The sequence below is a fragment of the Engystomops pustulosus genome, chromosome 5 (assembly GCF_040894005.1).
Source record: "Engystomops pustulosus chromosome 5, aEngPut4.maternal, whole genome shotgun sequence".
Classification (NCBI taxonomy): Eukaryota; Metazoa; Chordata; class Amphibia; order Anura; family Leptodactylidae; genus Engystomops; species Engystomops pustulosus.
The window spans coordinates 75,983,088-76,000,891 of NC_092415.1; the positions used below are offsets into that span (position 1 = coordinate 75,983,088).

General features: G+C 42.7%; 1 protein-coding gene across 1 annotated transcript; it reads right to left on the reverse strand.

Annotated features, from left to right (window-relative positions):
* Nucleotides 1–197: 197 nt before the first annotated feature.
* Nucleotides 198–15,632, reverse strand: LOC140132941 (glyoxylate/hydroxypyruvate reductase B-like). The gene is made up of 7 exons (XM_072152405.1): nt 15,562–15,632; nt 7,742–7,903; nt 6,389–6,790; nt 5,110–5,281; nt 2,548–2,726; nt 1,326–1,422; nt 198–445 (listed from the first exon to the last, which is right to left on the reverse strand). Exons 3-7 carry the CDS (start codon nt 6,762–6,764, stop codon nt 289–291), a joined length of 981 nt encoding a protein of 326 aa, XP_072008506.1. The 5' UTR covers nt 6,765–6,790; nt 7,742–7,903; nt 15,562–15,632; the 3' UTR covers nt 198–288.
* Between the last annotated feature and the right edge of the window lie 2,172 nt (nt 15,633–17,804).

Consider the following 17,804-nt stretch of genomic DNA (forward strand, 5'->3'; position numbering starts at 1 on the left):
GTTGTTACAAATGAAGCTTAGCTGTCAGATGTATACTCAATTTACCACAGTGATTACTTGGGCTCAGCATTTTTGGGTAAACAGACTTAAATTTACCCAATCTATACTGAGTATAGGAGAAAAAATATTCCTGACTATTACTATGAGAGTCTAAATGGTCAATGTTAACTACAAAGTGAAATGTTAGAAACCCCAGATGAAATATCCATATTTATTAAGACATGTGTTGTTACTTTATAGCAGTACAGTAATTCCATGATCAGTATTTCGGGCGTGCTGAATACACAGTTATGGCGCTGCCACTAATCCCGTTACTGGTAGGCCTTTAAGTACATCAGAAGCATTTTGTACTACTTTTCCAGCAACTCTTCTTCTTGTGGAATCTGTTGCATTTCCAATATGTGGAGTCACAATAATATTCTTTGCTGTCAGCAAAGGATGATTTCTGAAGAAGAAATATTTCACATATTATATATTTTCTGACATATATTAATTATAGCAACAATTCTAACATCATTAATGGTGTGATATTATCGCCGCTGTGTCGTCTTTAGCCATAAATTTTCTGTAAGGAAAATATGTGGCTTTCCAACTGAAATCAATCTTTTTACCCGAAAAAGAGGTTGGGATGGCACTGCGTATAAAGTCCACGCGGAGGTCCAATTCGTTAAAGGAATGCCTGATGAAAGCCCCAGTCCGGGGCTGAAACGCGTCGCAATTTATGTTTCATTAATAAAGCGGATTCCTTTAACGAATTGGACCTCCGCGTGGACTTTATACGCAGCGCCATCCCAACCTCTCTTTCGGGTAAAAAGATACTTACACATCGTTCCTGGATCCTGGTCCATCAGTGAACGTGGATCCTCGAGGTCGGCAGCTACGTTCATCTACATTGCTATAACGCTCATATCATCCAAATCAAGGTGGGAGTCCTTTCTTATACCTTCATTATTGTGCCAAACTTATTCACACGATAGTTGCGCCTCTTCTGTTTCCTTTGCATCCCTGCCCTATATTTCTCTCTTGGGCACTGGGGCTCTGTTCCCCACCATTTAGATCCCAGGTCAAACTACCAACTGAAATCAATGCCCACAAGAAGTGACATGCCCTACACTCCAGGCAAAATCTGGGAGACGCCACTAAGACTATATAGTATTTTGGAAAGCTGCAGTGGATGACCTAATATATGACGCATATTTTTACATGCCACTTAATGGTTAAAGAAAATTGTAATCGCATAACTAGTCATACAATCTAATCACTTAATTAGTGGCTAAAAATTAAGAACCATCATTAATATCCATTTTCTATGTTAAGCATCTCACCTTGGAAGTGGTTCTGGGTAGGTGACATCTAAAGCAGCAGCCTTAATTATTCTGTTGTTCAAGGCATCAACCAGGGCATCTTGGTCAACTACCTGTCCTGAAATTAAGTTTAAGAATACAGCAGGAATTTGTTTTATTATAATTTTACATATGGGAAAACTGAAAAATAAAAGATCTTTTTTCTATGGTATGGAATTTCTTATATGTTCATCTTATGCATGTTTTTGTATGCTTAACAAAATTGCATAAATAGTGCACATGATAATAAACTTAATTAACCCCTTAATGACAGACATTTAGCACCTTCCCGACTCAGACCTTTTTTTTCAAATCTGACATAACTTTATGTAGTTATAACTTTTGAGCGGTTTGACATATCCAGATGTCTGCTCTAGGTCCTGACCTCAACACATTCAACCCCTGTCAGTTGTGAGCACACAGACTGGAATGGCAGGAGTGCACCTGGGAGCAGTGAGAACTTCTCAGCTGCACTCACTGTTACCCAGCCTCAAGTATCAATGAACGTTTTCTCATTATGTAACATGAGCTATGCTCATTGGACTGTCAGCAGGTTAGGGACCACAGCTCATGTCTTCATAGGCTGCATATGGATTGTTGGTGCGACTTGTGCACCCTGGCCCCTCTTTTAGTTGGAACGAATGTGTGCTGCCTTTTATGTACATGCTTAGGAGTGAAGCTACTCTGCTATAGATTAGAGGAATAATGCACTGTGAAGGAATGTCCGCATTTATCTCTAGCACTGCTTGAGTGAACAGGAAAACAGGACTGTGGAGTTGAAATCGTGAAAATGAGTCGGGAAATCGGAGCCAGTGACCATTTCGGGAAATTAAGGAGTAGGAGTTGGAGATTTGGTTTACAGAGCCCTGTGTAATAGTAAAGCACACATAGGAAAGTCACTTCTTACCTATCTTCTTATAGTGCGGGTTGGGAAGGGGTTAAAGAAATGGTCCGATTCAACTTTTTAGCAGTGAGAAGTAGCAAAAAAACTTAATTTCAACTTTTTTATACCAAAAAAGCCTAACAAAACCACTCATTAATAACCCCCATAGACTTTTGTGTCTGTGCACAGTGAGTAGCAAGAAGCTGTCTGCGGGAAATGGCTAATCTGCTACAACACATGTTAAATTAATTTTTTATGTTTAACTTAAGGAAGCTACTTAAATGAATTCTGTAAGGTTTGCTACACATCAGAGTCTCATACCTCTACTGATATTAATAAAGGTGGATGTTGGCTTCATTTGCTGAAGTTGATCTCGTCCAATTAAGTTGTGCGTATCTGGGTTCAATTTGACAACTACCATTACAAAATCAGACTGCTTGAGTAAATCAGCCATGTTGCTACAATATTCAGCACCTACAGCCATTTCATCTTCCTGGGACCTGTTTCAAAAATATGGTGTTAGTTCTACAGATGAAATGTGCCAATTTTAATTTTCAGTTCAATTTTAATAGTCCGCCGCAGTTTGTAATATGAATAATAGACACATTTCTGAATGAGATATAACATTCATTTGTATGCATGCAATAAAATCTAAGATTCAGTTTACAAGATGAGAGCTTAAGGCCACAAAGCCATAATGTCAATATAGTAACAAAAATTGCAGAGCACAAAGCTTGGATATCCCTGGCATTCACGGTCTTTGAGAATGCTGATCTTGGCAGAGCAATTGTTAACTGATCTGTGAAAGAAATAATGAAAGGTTGAACAAAACGAAGTTTAATAGACACTTACTATAAAGCTATGAGGAATTAGATGGGAAGAGTTCAAGATTGTTATAAAGTAGTCAATCTTCAGGAATTTTTATTTTTCTGTTAAAAAGGCATCAGTCACCACAATTTACCCATGCTATGCAGTGCTATGCCCACATGTCTGCCATACCTTTGATTTTATTTTCCAGCTACTCCTTTCATGCTAAAACATTACTTTAGGAATATGCTAATTAGGCTGACGTGGTTTGGGGGACTTAAGCAGATCACCTGAGAGCTTTGTCTCCACAGAAATAACAACACACCCTACGTCCACCACCCAGCACCTTCTCTCATCCTTCTTCCTTCAGCCATGTCACTCCTGGGTCCAAAAACAATTCAAAAAGAATAATCCAAAGAACGTGGTCAATAATGGTTAATGACCCGTGATCACTTATATTCTTAAGGCAGAAAAATACATACAAAGAAGTGATCTTTTTACTGGTCTTGCAAGGCTATGCATGGGGACGCTGTAACTGGGCCCCCACAGCCCCCACCTGACCACCAGTCCGTACCAGCAATTTAGACTAAGGGACGGATTACCCCTGTGTTTCCCTTACCCACAGTAAAGGGACACCTTTTGGCGCATCGCAATTTTCCCCTGATGAGCCCTGGAAGGGTGAAACAGGTCCTGTCGGGATTCGGTCGCTCTGATCCCTACGTTGTATATTGAATTTCCATAGGACTATATACTGTCTATAACTGTATACCAGACTCTTTTCAATCTTTTTACGGGAACCACTCCGGTGGTATAGGCTTGTTTAATAGGGCCATCCAGCCAGGGACAGGTTCCTGTCGGGGTTGTTGCCAAATAGGACCACGACTCCGAGGTTAGGTTCTCAGGGTATCAGAGAAGCTGGACTCAGGGTGTACCAGGGAGAGTGACATTGTCATCTTGACCCCATTCTTGACATCCGTAAATCCCATCTTACCCTGTTTATACTCACCTATTCTCTTCACACCTTTTAAGACACGTTGGGGGTCATTTACTAAGGGCCCGATTCGCGTTTTCCTGACGTGTTACCCGAATATTTCCGATTTGCGCCGATTGTACCTGAATTGCCCCGGGATTTTGGCGCACGCGATCGGATTGTGGCGCATCGGGGCCGGCATGCGCGCGACAGAAATCGGGGGGGCGTGGCCGAACGAAAACCCGACGTATTCGGAAAAACCGCCGCATTTAAAAACCGAAACTGTGTCGCTTGGGGAGCGCTCACCTTCACCTTCTATGGGATGGTGCATTCCGGGGCGTTAAGATTATTTTCGGCGCTGCAGCGCCACCTGGTGGACGGCGGAGGAACTACCATCTTAAATCCCAGCCTGACCCGAATCCTGTGCAGAGAACGCGCCGCTGGATCGCGAATGGGCCGGGTAAGTAAATGTGCCCCGTTGTGTCTACTTTTCAGACGAGCACTCCGACGCTTCTATCTTGAGACAAAACCAATGAACAAATTGACACGCTCAAGGAAGTTGGATAGTGTGCATTGATGACTTATTCTGCTGAGCATTCAAGGTGAGCCTGGTGTCTAATATATTTTTTCATGTGAAACCTTATCCATTTAGGCCAATCAGCTCACGTTTTCCAAAAACAATTCAGCCTCATTTGCATATTTGTAAAGTGAAGTTTTCGGAGGAAACATGGTGATATTTAGTTGTGCAACTGGTGTCACATCCATAAATGCAATTCAGCTCCAGCTCGCACAGGGTCATTATGAGAGTGGATGGGTGTTATAAGCCGATGGAAATACTGTATGTTTAAAATCCCTGCGTGATACCTACCTTTACTTTCCCTGGCTACATAATAAATGGTAAAAACTAGATCAGCAGCTTCTCTTTTATTACACACCATACACCTCCATATTTCACCAGTGTTTGTAATGAAAAATGTAAGACAAGTTTTCATCTTACTTTCCACACAATGCAATGTCTGGTATAAGAAATGAATTTTACTTTTACACATTTTTTGGTTATTTCAATGGTTGCTAGTTTTATAAAAAGGTAGTCATATTGACCTTACCTCCTGTTCCTATTGTGGTAGAGAATTCTCATCCTGAAAGCTTTAGCACGCTGAGCTATACAATAGCCAATGCTTCCCATTCCAATGATGCCCAGTGTGGCTTCTGTGATATCATCACCCACCCAGTTGAAATCAAATTCCTTAGTTTCTTCAGAACATGCCATTCTGTTTCCTGTGGGTATAGTGTTTACCAAGAATAAACATGGAGCTTTTTCAGGACCTACTAATAGGCGAATTGCACAGTATAAGCTTGTCATGGGTTGTACTAACTATTTGTTGATCGTGTGGTTTGACTGTTGGGACCCACACCGATCATGAGAACGTGACCACCAGTAATCCGGAGAATTCGGGTTCCATTCTTACTAATGGGTGGAGCTGTGGGATAGGCATGTGTCCTGACGCTCCATTCAATTGTATGGTAATGTTTGAAATGACTGAACAGTACTTGTCTATCTATGGCACTCCCATGGACATTTAATGGGATTGGCGGAGATAGCGGAGAGCAGCGTTTGAAACTCCCATATAACTGAATAGTGCAACAAGAGGCGGGGTCCTGCCACTCAACCCATTAGTGAAAACGGGACTCCCCTTCTCTGGACGTCATTACCATTTAACCTTTATTCTGTGAATAGGGGATAGTTGGCAAAACCCCTTTAAGAGGTGAAAGTGGTAGCCTCCCATAATTAAGGAACGTTGTGACTAAATAACATTTTGATAAACAGATAATCAAATAGCTTGTAATAATAAATCTATTTTTATGTACAACACAGAACTACTACATTCTGATGACACATGTTAGCTGAGCTCATGTATTAGAAAAGTGGAATTATACCAGTAACCTTTGGTTATAATGTCATTTTCCTACACAAGAAAATGAGCCCTGTAATACACCGTATATACTGAGTATAAGCTGACCTGAATATAAGCCGAGGCACCTAATTTTACCACAAAAAAATAGGAAAACATATTGACATTTCGAACAACGCGTGGAATTTAACATTCAAAATTGTGACGCATCGGGAAGAAGAATGTGAACTCCGGCGGACCTGAGGGGGGAGTGACACATGCAGGAAATTTGACACACGATCTTAGTGAATCATGGCAGCTCCGAATCATCGTCGGACAACACACCTCGGGGATTCCGACGGGACGGGTAAGTAAATGTGCCCCAAGAAGTGTATTTTAAAGAAATATTGTTCATTGAAACATATAAAACATATTAATATCCTAAAAGTAAAGATATTGAGATTCCCATACAACATATACTGGAATCACTTACCTTCTAGTACATTTCTGGCAGATGCCAACATTAATGCCATTCCCATATCTGCAGTAGAATCATCTCCAACACTTGGTGTATTTGTGACCACTATACCATAACTTGTGATCAACTTTAGGTCCAGATGATCCACCCCTGCTCCAGAGCTTGATATGACTTTCAGATTAGGCAGAGATTCCAGAAGTTCCTTGTCAACTGCAGGCAGGTGCCACCACACCAGCAAAGCTTGTATCTTTGTAGCATACACATTTTTATTCTTGGAAAATTCTTCCATGTAGAGCAATTGGAAGTGCTTCTTTACAATAGGTTCATACATTTTTGGAAAACCCCTGGATCCTCCACTGTAGGACATCAGAGCATATGGAAGTTCCTCCATTTCCTTCTACCAAATTATGCTCTAATCTATAAACAAACAGAATAATGTTCTGGCTTTTGGAAGGTGGAGGATTAAAAAAGACAGTAAGGTAAAAAACAGTGAAGGCTGCGCGGTTGAGAGGTTAATGCAGGCAGGTTTCAATCCCTCTACAGTTTTATGACAGCAGTAAACCCCTCCTGCTGCTGATCTTTGATACTTGTGTAATAATACTTGACAGATATTAAAAAAAAAATCTGTGTGGGGGGGACTTGTCTGAGGTGGGAGCTGTTCACATGTATCATTGCAGATCAGTCAGTTTGTAACAATGCATCCATTTCCAACACACTCTATGTTTCACTTCAGACAACTTACTCCAGGTTTATCAAAATAATCCAGAGGCACTAAACAGATTTATAAAGTGCAAGTTTGTGAAAAGTTTGACGCAAGTCCGCTCCAGTTCCCTCAGTGGCGTAGGACAAACAGACCTACCTAATGATAAATCTATCCCTGCGATTCTTGGCAACCCCTCTAACATAACTAGTTCCCCTATGTGTCACCTCTGTATGACAGCACTGCAAAACTTATAATAATGAGTGGATTTTATCATCCAGTAGTAAATTGTCTTTAATCTGATAATGCAGGCCCATATAACAGACCACTTAAACACATCATAAAAATATTTGTAGAATGGAGAAGATGGTGGCCGATGACTCTGCAGATCCAGGCAGGAACATGACAATGTGGATTCTTTGGCTCCCAGGGATTCCAGGATCTGTTTGTTCATTAACTCCCTATGTGTCTCCCAATTCCCTCTTGTGTCTTCCTTACCCTTCCCATCCCTCCCCACCCTCCTAATTATGTCTCTTTTTCCAGATTATCCATTATTATGATGTCTGTACTGGTCATTTACAATGAATTTCTATTGCTCTATATGATCTTCATGACCTGGAGAGGCTTAATACATTATAAAAAGTGATACCTACACAATAAGCACTTACCAGACACTTGACTTGCACATCTGTGATACCCTTGGACTTTGTTGGTATTGTGTAAGCTAGTAAGTCTCTTGAAGAAAAAGTTTTACAGATTAACTTTCAGTGTCTGTAATGTAGATTTCACCACATCAGCAATTCTTCAACCCAAGTTCTTTGTATCTCTGGCTATAAAAAAAATGCAGACAAATTGTACATGTACAATGCATAAGGAAAGGTCTTTAGACCAGGTCACTTTTCGTTATTTTGAGTTTAGTGCCGGGTGATTAATCAATTTAATTTGATATTCGGTTTTCATGAATCTGGGCTAGGTCTTAAATCATGTTGGAGCAAAGCTAATGACACACCATGGCAGAAATAACATTAGGCCACATTTATCAAAACCATATACCAACACCGCAAACATTGAGAGAAAACCAGTCTAATAACAATTTATGTCTCAAAAATATATGAAATCTTTATTAGAACTACAAGTCAGCAGTTCACATTTTGCAGATTAACTGGTGAGCCCTCTCGCTGCATGGAGAGGGCTCACGGGCCGATAAGTCTTTGCTGCATATCACAGCGATCGCTGCTGGCAGCCTCACAAAGATAGCGCCGCATGGGCAACGCCATCTTGCCTAGGATCGTCGCTCCCTGTGACGTCATCGGAGAGCGGCGATCAGGTCTTCTTCCGAAGATCCGAAGCTATTTCGTTTTAACCCCTTCATTACAATGTGCTGATAGCACATTGTAATGAATGAGGAGGAAAATCCCCATATACTGCCATACTGTAGTATGGAAGTATATGATAGAATCGATCAGACAACCTAGGGTTAAAGTACCCTAGGGAGTCTGAAAAATAGTAAAAAGAAAAATTAAAAAAAAAATTTAAAAGACAAATTATAATAAAAAACCCCTAAAAATTAAAATCACGCCCCTTTCCCTAGAACTGACATAAATATAAATAAACAGTAAAAATCATAAACACAAAGGGGCAGATTTATCAAGATGTCTGAAAGTCAGAATATTTCTAGTTGCCCATGGCAACCAATCACAGCTCCCCTTTGAAATATTCATGAGCATTGGTAAAATGAAAGCTGAGCTGTGATTGGTTGCCATGGGCAACTAGAAATATTCTGACTTTCAGACAGCTTGATAAATCTGCCCCATAAGGCAGCGATGGCAAACCTTTTAGAGGCCGAGTGCCCAAACTACAACCAGGACCCGCTTATTTATCGGAAAGTGCCAACATAGAAATTTGATTTGTGATTTATACTCCCGCTCTGTCACAGTTTTCATTGATACCAGCCCCTGAGGACACCAATAAAGCAGAAAATAGTCCCAGGTAGAGCTGTCACTTTAAAATAGCTCTGTGCACAGCAAGTCCTGGGCTGTCTGGGACTGCAAGAAGATACCTGGAGTCATCTCTGGTGATGGCCTGGGTGCCCACAGAAAGGGCTCCGAGTGCCACCTCTGGCACCAGTGCCATAGGTTAGCCATCCCTGCCATAAGGTATCGCCGCGTCCGAAAATGCCCAATCTATTAACAGTTTTTCAATGCATTTAACCCCGCAACGGAAAATAGGGCCCAAAGTCGAAAATGGCACTTTTGCCATTTTGAAAAATATTTAAAAAAATCTATAAAAAGTGATCAAAAGGCGTGGCTTGGTAATGGCGGCGTGAAGACGTGCCCTGCACGAGCTCCCGTCCTTCAGGCGCCATTACCGGTGATCGAGGGACTCACCCGCGGCAAACTATGTCTGCCAGGAGAGGCAGGAACGCAGGGAGGTTGGTGACCCCTGTAGGCCCCCGTTCGGCAGCCTCCGGTCCGGGAATGGAGCGCTTTCTGCAGCCGCAGAGCGCGGCCTCTTCTCCTCCAGCAGCGGCACGTGCGCCCAAGATGGCGCCCGGACACAGCCCCCGCTCTGATGTGGCGCAGCCGGCGCCGCAGGACCCGCTGACCGTGCAGCCTGGAGAACAAGGCTGGGATGCCCTCTCCCAGCCACAGGTACAAAATAGCCAGCAGCCCCTGCCAATACCCTCCTTAGGGGAACCCATGGCCTTGAACCCAGTGCACACCAATATCCCTCTGGGTTTGGCCTCTCCATCACAGGCCTCCTTCAGTTTTTATGCCAATACAAGATCTAGCCCTTGCTGGATTATGCCGCCATCTAGTGGCATATATTTTTAATTACTTATATAGTCATATGATATAACTTGCCCCAGAAGTCAATTATTGATTACAGACTAAATGATGTCAACTTGTGTATATTGTTATGTGAATTTTGTCCACCCTGGGAAGTTACCTGTTAAAACTCAGCATACAACGCCATCTGTAAAAGTGTATTGTCTATGCCTTCCCACCGTTGCGACACTATCCGTATGGATCCACTTGGGGTACCTTATATGTAGAGGTAATCGTTATGATCCGAGATTTGGGCAAAATACCTCCCAGTGTGTACAAAATCTAAACTTCTCTGTTACACGAAAGATAGTAGGTGTTATAGTTATTATTCAGAAATTAAGTACTGAGCCTCTCCCACCGGCCTTTGGATCTAATATTGCACCTAAAGGCGGGTGAGAGAAGTCGATCGCTCTAAGATTGCAATTGTTCATTTATGCCTGTTGGTAATGGAGCCATGCGCTATTGCCTTCTACGTTCCCCACTCTTTCTCCTCCTGGTAGGGGGAGTTGTTTTCCTGGCTTTATTTTCCAGGGATCTAGGGTTTGACCCCTTTTTTTTTTTTTTTTTGCTTCTTTCCTGTATCCTAACCCATCCCTTTACCCCCCTCTGAACCTTGGGACCGCAGGTCGCTCCTACTTTACCCAACTTACCTCCCCATATTCCTATTGTCTTTATTCCTCTCTTCCTTCCTTTTACCCCTGCTATCCTAATATCTCCCCTTCCTCCCACTATGGCGGCGTCTAGGCCGGAGGACAGACGAGACAAACTAATACTTGGCTCCCTTAATGTAAAGGGACTGCACAGTCCTGAAAAGAGGTCTATCTTGTTCAATATGTTGAAAGGAAGGAAAATCCAGGTTGCCTTTATACAAGAAACCCATCTTAGTGAGGCTAGACCGTACAATTTCACAGACAGGAGGTACCCAAATGCCTATCATAGTTATACTTCTGACCCAAGAGCGAGGGGCACCTCAATTTTCATAGCGGCTTCAGTGCAGTGGTCATTTGTAGATTCATGCTGCGACTCGGAAGGGAGGGTGATTATGGTTAAGGGCAAAATTGTGGACAGTATGTACACATTTGTCTCCCTGTATCTGCCAAACACAGGACAAGCCCAAGCAATGACTTCCTTTTTGGACCTCATAGAGGATTTTGCTGAGGGGCACCTAGTAGTGGGTGGAGATTTCAATGTTGCTCTAGATCCCAGCATTGATACTTCCTCGGGCTCCTCCTCCTTGTCGCAGCATAGCTTACGCAGACTGAGAGGTTTATTACATGACCATCAATTGATTGACACCTGGAGACTAATGCACCCGAGAGACAGAGACTACACGTTCTACTCTCCAGTGCATAACGTGTATTCCCGACTGGACTACTTCCTAATTCGCCATAGCGATTTGGGCCTCATCCAGAAAGCGGAAATTGACAATATCACGTTTTCGGATCATGCATTGGTCTCTACGGTACTTAACCTTCCGGACATATCTGACATCCAATGGCAGTGGAAATTGAATACATCCCTCTTAGACGACAGTGCCATCGCAGACGAAATCCAAGACTCCCTACAGACACATTTTACCAGGACCACAGAAGAGGGGATTGACCCGTGTATTGCCTGGGAAGGCCATAAACATAACATCCGCAGTTTACTCATTACACACGGTGCCCGGCGAAAACGGGAAAGGGCTAAAGAGATAACTACCCTGTTAGACAAAATTAGAGCACTGGAGACGTCCCACAAGCGTACGCCCACCGACGATCTTCGAACTTCCCTGTTTGAGGCACGTGACTCTCTTAAAACACTGTTAATCGGTAAAGCAAAGGGAGTCCTGGCGAAGTGTCGCCGACACTTCTATGAGTATAGCGACAAATGCGGCAGATCCCTAGCCAGAGCACTACGTATTCAACGATCGCGTGCGTACATTCCAAAAATCATGACACCATCGGGACTCCCTAAACATTTAAATTCGGATATTGCGGCAACCTTCCGTGACTATTATCAATCCCTATACAATCTTGACCAACCTCACACAGCTTCAGCTCGAAATGCACTACGAGATAGGATTCAGACTTACCTATCTGACTCTTCTCTACCATCTCTTTCTGAGGAGGAGGCAGAAGCCCTAGAAGCCCCCATTACGGATTTAGAGTTCCAACTGGCCCTTAAAGAGACTCAATCGGGCAAAGCCCCGGGGCCTGACGGCTTCTCCTTACCGTATTATAAGAAGTTTTCAGGCCTCCTTGAACCACACTGGACAAAGGCTTTCAATGAGTTAGCTTCGGGAGCATCCCTTCCTAGAGACGCGCTGAGAGCAACCATAGCTGTCATTCCTAAACCAGGAAAAGACGCTACCCAATGCTCAAATTACCGACCAATCTCGCTGTTGAACCAGGATCTCAAACTGTTTGCGAAAGTAATAGCAATGAGACTTGCTCCCCTACTTCTGAGCTCCATTCACTCGGATCAAGCTGGCTTCCTCTTGGGAAGGGAAGCGAGGGATAACACCACAAAAACCATTAATTTGATATACAAGGCCCAAATGGAACAAATCCCACTTATGCTCCTATCTACGGATGCAGAAAAGGCCTTTGATAGAGTAAACTGGTCTTACATGTCCGAGGTCCTTCGGGCGTTCGGTATCCGAACCAAAATGTCGCTCTACTCCAGCCCCTCAGCCTCCATCCGCGTGAATGGCACTCTCTCTGACAGCTTTGAGATACGAAATGGTACCAGACAGGGATGCCCGTTGTCCCCATTACTCTTTGTCCTCTCGTTGGAACCTTTCCTCCGACTCATAAGAGCTAATCAAGATATTTCCGGATTAGAGACCCAAGGGATTAAATATAAAATAGCGTCTTACGCCGACGATCTGCTCTTCTTCATAACTAACCCACAGGTTTCCCTCCCTAACCTAATGAAGGAAATACAAGTATTTGCCCAATTGTCTAATTTCCGCATTAACTGGTCCAAATCTGAGGCCCTCAATGTCTCCCTCCCAGAGGCCCTGGTTGAGACACTGCGAGGGTCCTTTAATTTTAGGTGGGCTCCGCAAAGCATTACTTACCTCGGGACTCAATTGTCAGCCGATTTATCTAAGCTCTACACGCTTAACTTTCTACCCATTCTTAAGAAAATACAAGAGGACTGCTCCAGGTGGACCAAAGGGATTTTTTCATGGTTTGGCAGATGTGCCATACTTAAAATGAACATACTCCCGCGTCTTCTTTATCTATTTCAAGCACTACCCATCAAATTGCCAAAGGCCTACTTTCGTTCCCTGAATGCCATTCAACATAAATTCATTTGGGCGGGTAAGCCCGCTAGGATTCAGCGTACCACTTTATATCGCCCAAAGATAGCAGGGGGGATTGGGTTGCCGGACTTCAAGGGTTATCATTCGGCCGCTCATATGGCCAGAGTCCTTGATTGGTGTTGTAATGCAGACCTGAAACCTTGGGTGCGGCTGGAGCAGTCCTACACGACAACCCCACTACAGGTGATACCTTGGCTGTCTTTAGAAAGGAACGCAGCTCTAAAATCACACCCAACGATTGGCCCTACTCTCTCTCATTGCCAGTTAGAGATCGTTCGGGAAAGACTACTGCCCAAACACTCCCCACTGACACCAGTGTTGGGCCACCCTGATTTTAGTCCGGGTTGTGACGACCCCGTATTTAACCAATGGAGACGGGCGGGTAAATTTAGGGCTAAGCATGTCAGCAAAGACTCAGCCTGGTTAACGACTCAGCAGCTCATGGAAATCACAGACCCATGCCCATTGGGGGCATGGAGGGCTCAGCAATTACGACACTACTTAATTTCTCTTCCTCCTTGCTCTCAATTTTCTAAAAACCAAACCTCATTCGAAAGCCTTTGTTCCAGCATTGGGACTGTAAGACATACGCTCTCCTCCTCCTATTCATGTCTTCTAGCCGTACCGGACGACCCAGGCCCTCAGTTTTTAAGGCAATGGGAAACAGACTTACATGTCACACTTACACCTGAGCAGAAGGAGCGCATCTTCGAACTTTGCCATTGCGCCTCAATCAGTTCGAGATACCAGGAAGCGGGGTATAAACTCATGGCTAGGTGGTATAGGGTACCTACTCGACTGCACACGATCTTCCCGCTGGTGCCCCCCACATGCTGGAGATGTGGAGAAGAGGAAGGATCCTTCCTCCATGTGTTCTGGTCTTGTCGGGTCCTTGCCCCATTTTGGCAAAGCTTGCAACACTACATTTCCTTGATCTGTGGAGACTCTGTGGAACTGGACCCTCCCCTCCTACTTCTCCATCATTGTGATGTTTCAGCGCAAACATACAAGAAATCAATATTACACTTCCTGATAATGGCTGCCCGTTCTTGCATCCCAGCACTATGGAAGCAAACCAATCCTCCAACACTGACTATGTGGGTTAACAAAGTAAATGACATCATGCGTATGGAAGACCTTACGTCTTCCTTACACGGCACTCGTGCGAAATTTAGCAAAACCTGGCAACCATGGATCCTCTTTCAGCAATCGACTGAGTATAGACAACTCTTATAAAGATCCGAGGCAGTCCCACTCTCCGGACTGCTCCGGTTGTTCTCCTGCCACCCGGCCTGGGCGCCTCCCTCTATCCTCTTGCTCGCCTACTTGACTACCCCCTTTAACCCTATCCCGTTCCCTTACTCCCCTTACCCTATTACTCTCTATCACTCCCCTCCCTATGTCTCTTTAGGGAGTTCCTTATGGGCACTTAATTGGGTCTAAGGTCTCCCTAGTGGTTTTTGTAATTGTTTTCTAAAATTACATAAAAATGGTGAGAGTGTGGAGGGAGCGGGGGCGAATACACGAAGAAGGACACCAAGAGTTGCATACTAGTATATTTTGTCATTTATTACGATTTATGTTTGACTGTATGTACTCAATGTTACAAGGACTGCGCTCCTGCTCTTTATTTGTACTCTTACTGCCAATAAAAACAAATTTAAAAAAAAAAAAAAAAAAGTGATCAAAAGGTTGTACAGTCCTAAAAAGGATATCATTGAAAATAATATCAAATGTCCCACAGCTCCATACAACAAAGTATAAAAAAGTTATTAGCGCCAAAAGATGGCAAAATAAAAATAAAAAATTTGTACAGGAGGTTTTAATTTTTGTAAATGTATGAAAACATTATAAAACCTATACAAATGTGGTATCCCCGTAATCGTACCAACCCAAAGAATAAAGTAGACATGTCATTTTGGGTGCTCAGTGAAAGCCGTAATATCCAAGCCCACAAAAAATGTGTTTTTTCACCATTTTCACTGCATTTGGAATGTTTTTCCCGCTTCCCAGTGCATGGCATGGAATATTTAATACCATCACTATGAAGTGCAATCTGTTACACAGAAAACAAGCCATCACACAGCTCTTTACGTGTAAAAATAAAAAAGTTATAGATTTTTGAAGGTGGGGAGTAAAAAATGGAAATGAAAAAACAGGAAAGGGCCCGGTCCTTAACCAGTTAAATAGATGCACAGGCAGGGCTAAACATGGAATACAGTATCATCTGTACTAGGATAATAAACTATACACCTTGTCTTTAATGGCTACACAAAGCAAAGCTGACAAAGCAACTAATTTACGATTACAGATAAGAAGATCATAAATCACAAGGGCAAAATACTACCTGGTGTAACTCCCCGACATACGTTTCAACCGCAGATGGCCTTTGTCAAAGATTGGGTCATTATTCTTCTAAATTTATTCCAATAGGAAACAACTATAGACGGGCTAGATTATACCCCGCATGGCTTACAGCTATAGTTTTAAGAGCAATACAGGCGGTCCCCTACTTAAGAACACTCGACTTACATACGACCCCTAGTTACAAACGGACCTCTGGATTTTGGTAATTTATTGTACTTTAGTCTTAGGCTACAATAAACAGCTGTAACAGTGTCTGCAATGAATCTTTATTGTTAATCCTGGTTCTTATGACAATCCAACATTTTTAAAATCCAATTGTCACAGAGACCAAAAAAGTTCTGGCTGGGATTACAATGATAAATATACAGTTCCGACTTACATACAAACTCAACTTAAGAACAAACCTACAGACCCTATCTTGTATGTAACCCAGGGAACTGCCTGTACAAGATAGAGGGCATTCAAAAAATATAAATCTGACAGGTCACATGAAGCCTTTAATAATAAAAATACGGTTACTAAGTTCTGCAAGAAGGAAATAAAAATCAGCCAAAATACAAAATGAAAGATAGGTGGACAAACATAGCAAAACAAATCCTAAGACATTTTTGAAGTATATCAATGCGAAAAAAATGGGTCAGAGCAGGATGGACCCCTATATGTTGAAAATGTTGTTGACTGGAGATCAAGAGATACTTAGTGGGTAGTGCCACGGCGGGTGATGCATCCTGTAATATACTACATTGGATAATGTCTACATTCAGCCAATCTAAGGCGATTGTGGTGCCAATATTTAAAAAAAAGGCTCTAGAGTCCCTTGTTGAGAAGAACCTTCACTCAGGTGCGTCGGGAGGGGGGGGTTGCAGTCAAACAGCACAAATGGTCTTTTCCTTAATTCCTCCCCCCTCCCTAGGAATTAGGAGGAATTGATTAAAAAGCTCCGAATTTATTCCTATTGCTGACCTCCATAACCCCTAGGCGCACCAGGACGTTATAGTACGTCCCCGGGGCTAGATGCTTAGCGCACGGGGACGTTCTATAACGTCCTGCTTCTGGCACCGGCTCACGAACGGAGCCGGTACCAGAAGCAGCGGCTGTCAGCTGTCTAGTACAGCTGACAGCCTGCGCTAACACCCGCAATCGGAGCCGGCTCCGATCGCGGGTGTTAACCCCTTACACGCCGCGGTCAAACATGACCGCGGCGTGTAAGGGTTTTTGCGCTGTGGATCGGATCCCCCGTGTCGCTTACCGGGGAATCCGATCCACTTCTGGGCAGCTCCGAGGACTGGCATGTGCCCCGGAGCTGCCCGGTCTCCATGGCAGTCAGACCCCTTCCGGGTCTGACTGTAAACTGTCTGAGCATGCGCAAGCTTGCTCAGACAGTTTACACTGCTCTACAATAAAATAGTATTGTAGAGCAGTGTATTGAACTTAAACCAGTGATCAGAGCATCACTGGTTTAAGTTCAAGTATGTATAAGTAAAAAAAAAAGTCAAAAACACTAAAGTTAATACATTAGAATAAATAAAAAATAAATGCATTAAAATATAAGCCCCTAAAATGTCACTTTCCTATAAAAACACTTAATAAAGTATAAAAAACACTAAAACACAAAAAACCCCGCATATTTGGTATTGCCGCGTCCGTAACAATCTGTATAATAAAACAGAATCATTACTGGACCCGCACGGTACACGCCGTAGAAAAAAAACGCAAAAACGTTCCGAAAAAAGATCATTTTTAATTAATACCCTATAAAACAAATGCTCTAAAAAGTAATTTAAAAAATGTTATGCACTCCAAAATAAGCCCACTAAAAAGAACAACTCTTCTCGCAAAAAATAAGCCCCTAACCAGATTTGTCAGCCGAAAAATAAAAAAGTTATGCATATGAAAAGATGGTGATGCTAAAATGAACAAGATTTTCTCCAAATTGGTTTTTATTCAGTACAATTGAATAAAATACACAAAACCCCCACATATTTGGTATCCCTGCGTCTGTAACAATCTGCATAATAAAACAGAATCATTATTAGATCCGCAAAGTGAACCCCGTAAAAAACAAAACAAAAAAAAGCTCCAGAAAAAAGATCATTTTCAATTAATACCCTATAAAAATGCTCTAAAAAGGGATTTAAAAAATGTTATGCACTCTAAAATAAAACCACTAAAAAGAACAATCCCTTAAACAGATTTTTGAGGCGAAAAATAAAAAAGTTATGC

What these genes read in the sequence shown, in the direction of transcription:
- LOC140132941 (XM_072152405.1), bottom strand. Translation starts at nt 6,764, where the DNA reads ATGGAGGAACTTCCATATGCTCTGATGTCCTACAGTGGAGGATCCAGG. An exon ending in TGCCAGAAATGTACTAGAAG is followed by an intron (nt 5,282 to 6,388) that starts GTAAGTGATTCC and finishes CTATACCCACAG; the next exon opens with GAAACAGAATGGCATGTTCT. An exon ending in TACCACAATAGGAACAGGAG is followed by an intron (nt 2,727 to 5,109) that starts GTAAGGTCAATA and finishes TTTTTGAAACAG; the next exon opens with GTCCCAGGAAGATGAAATGG.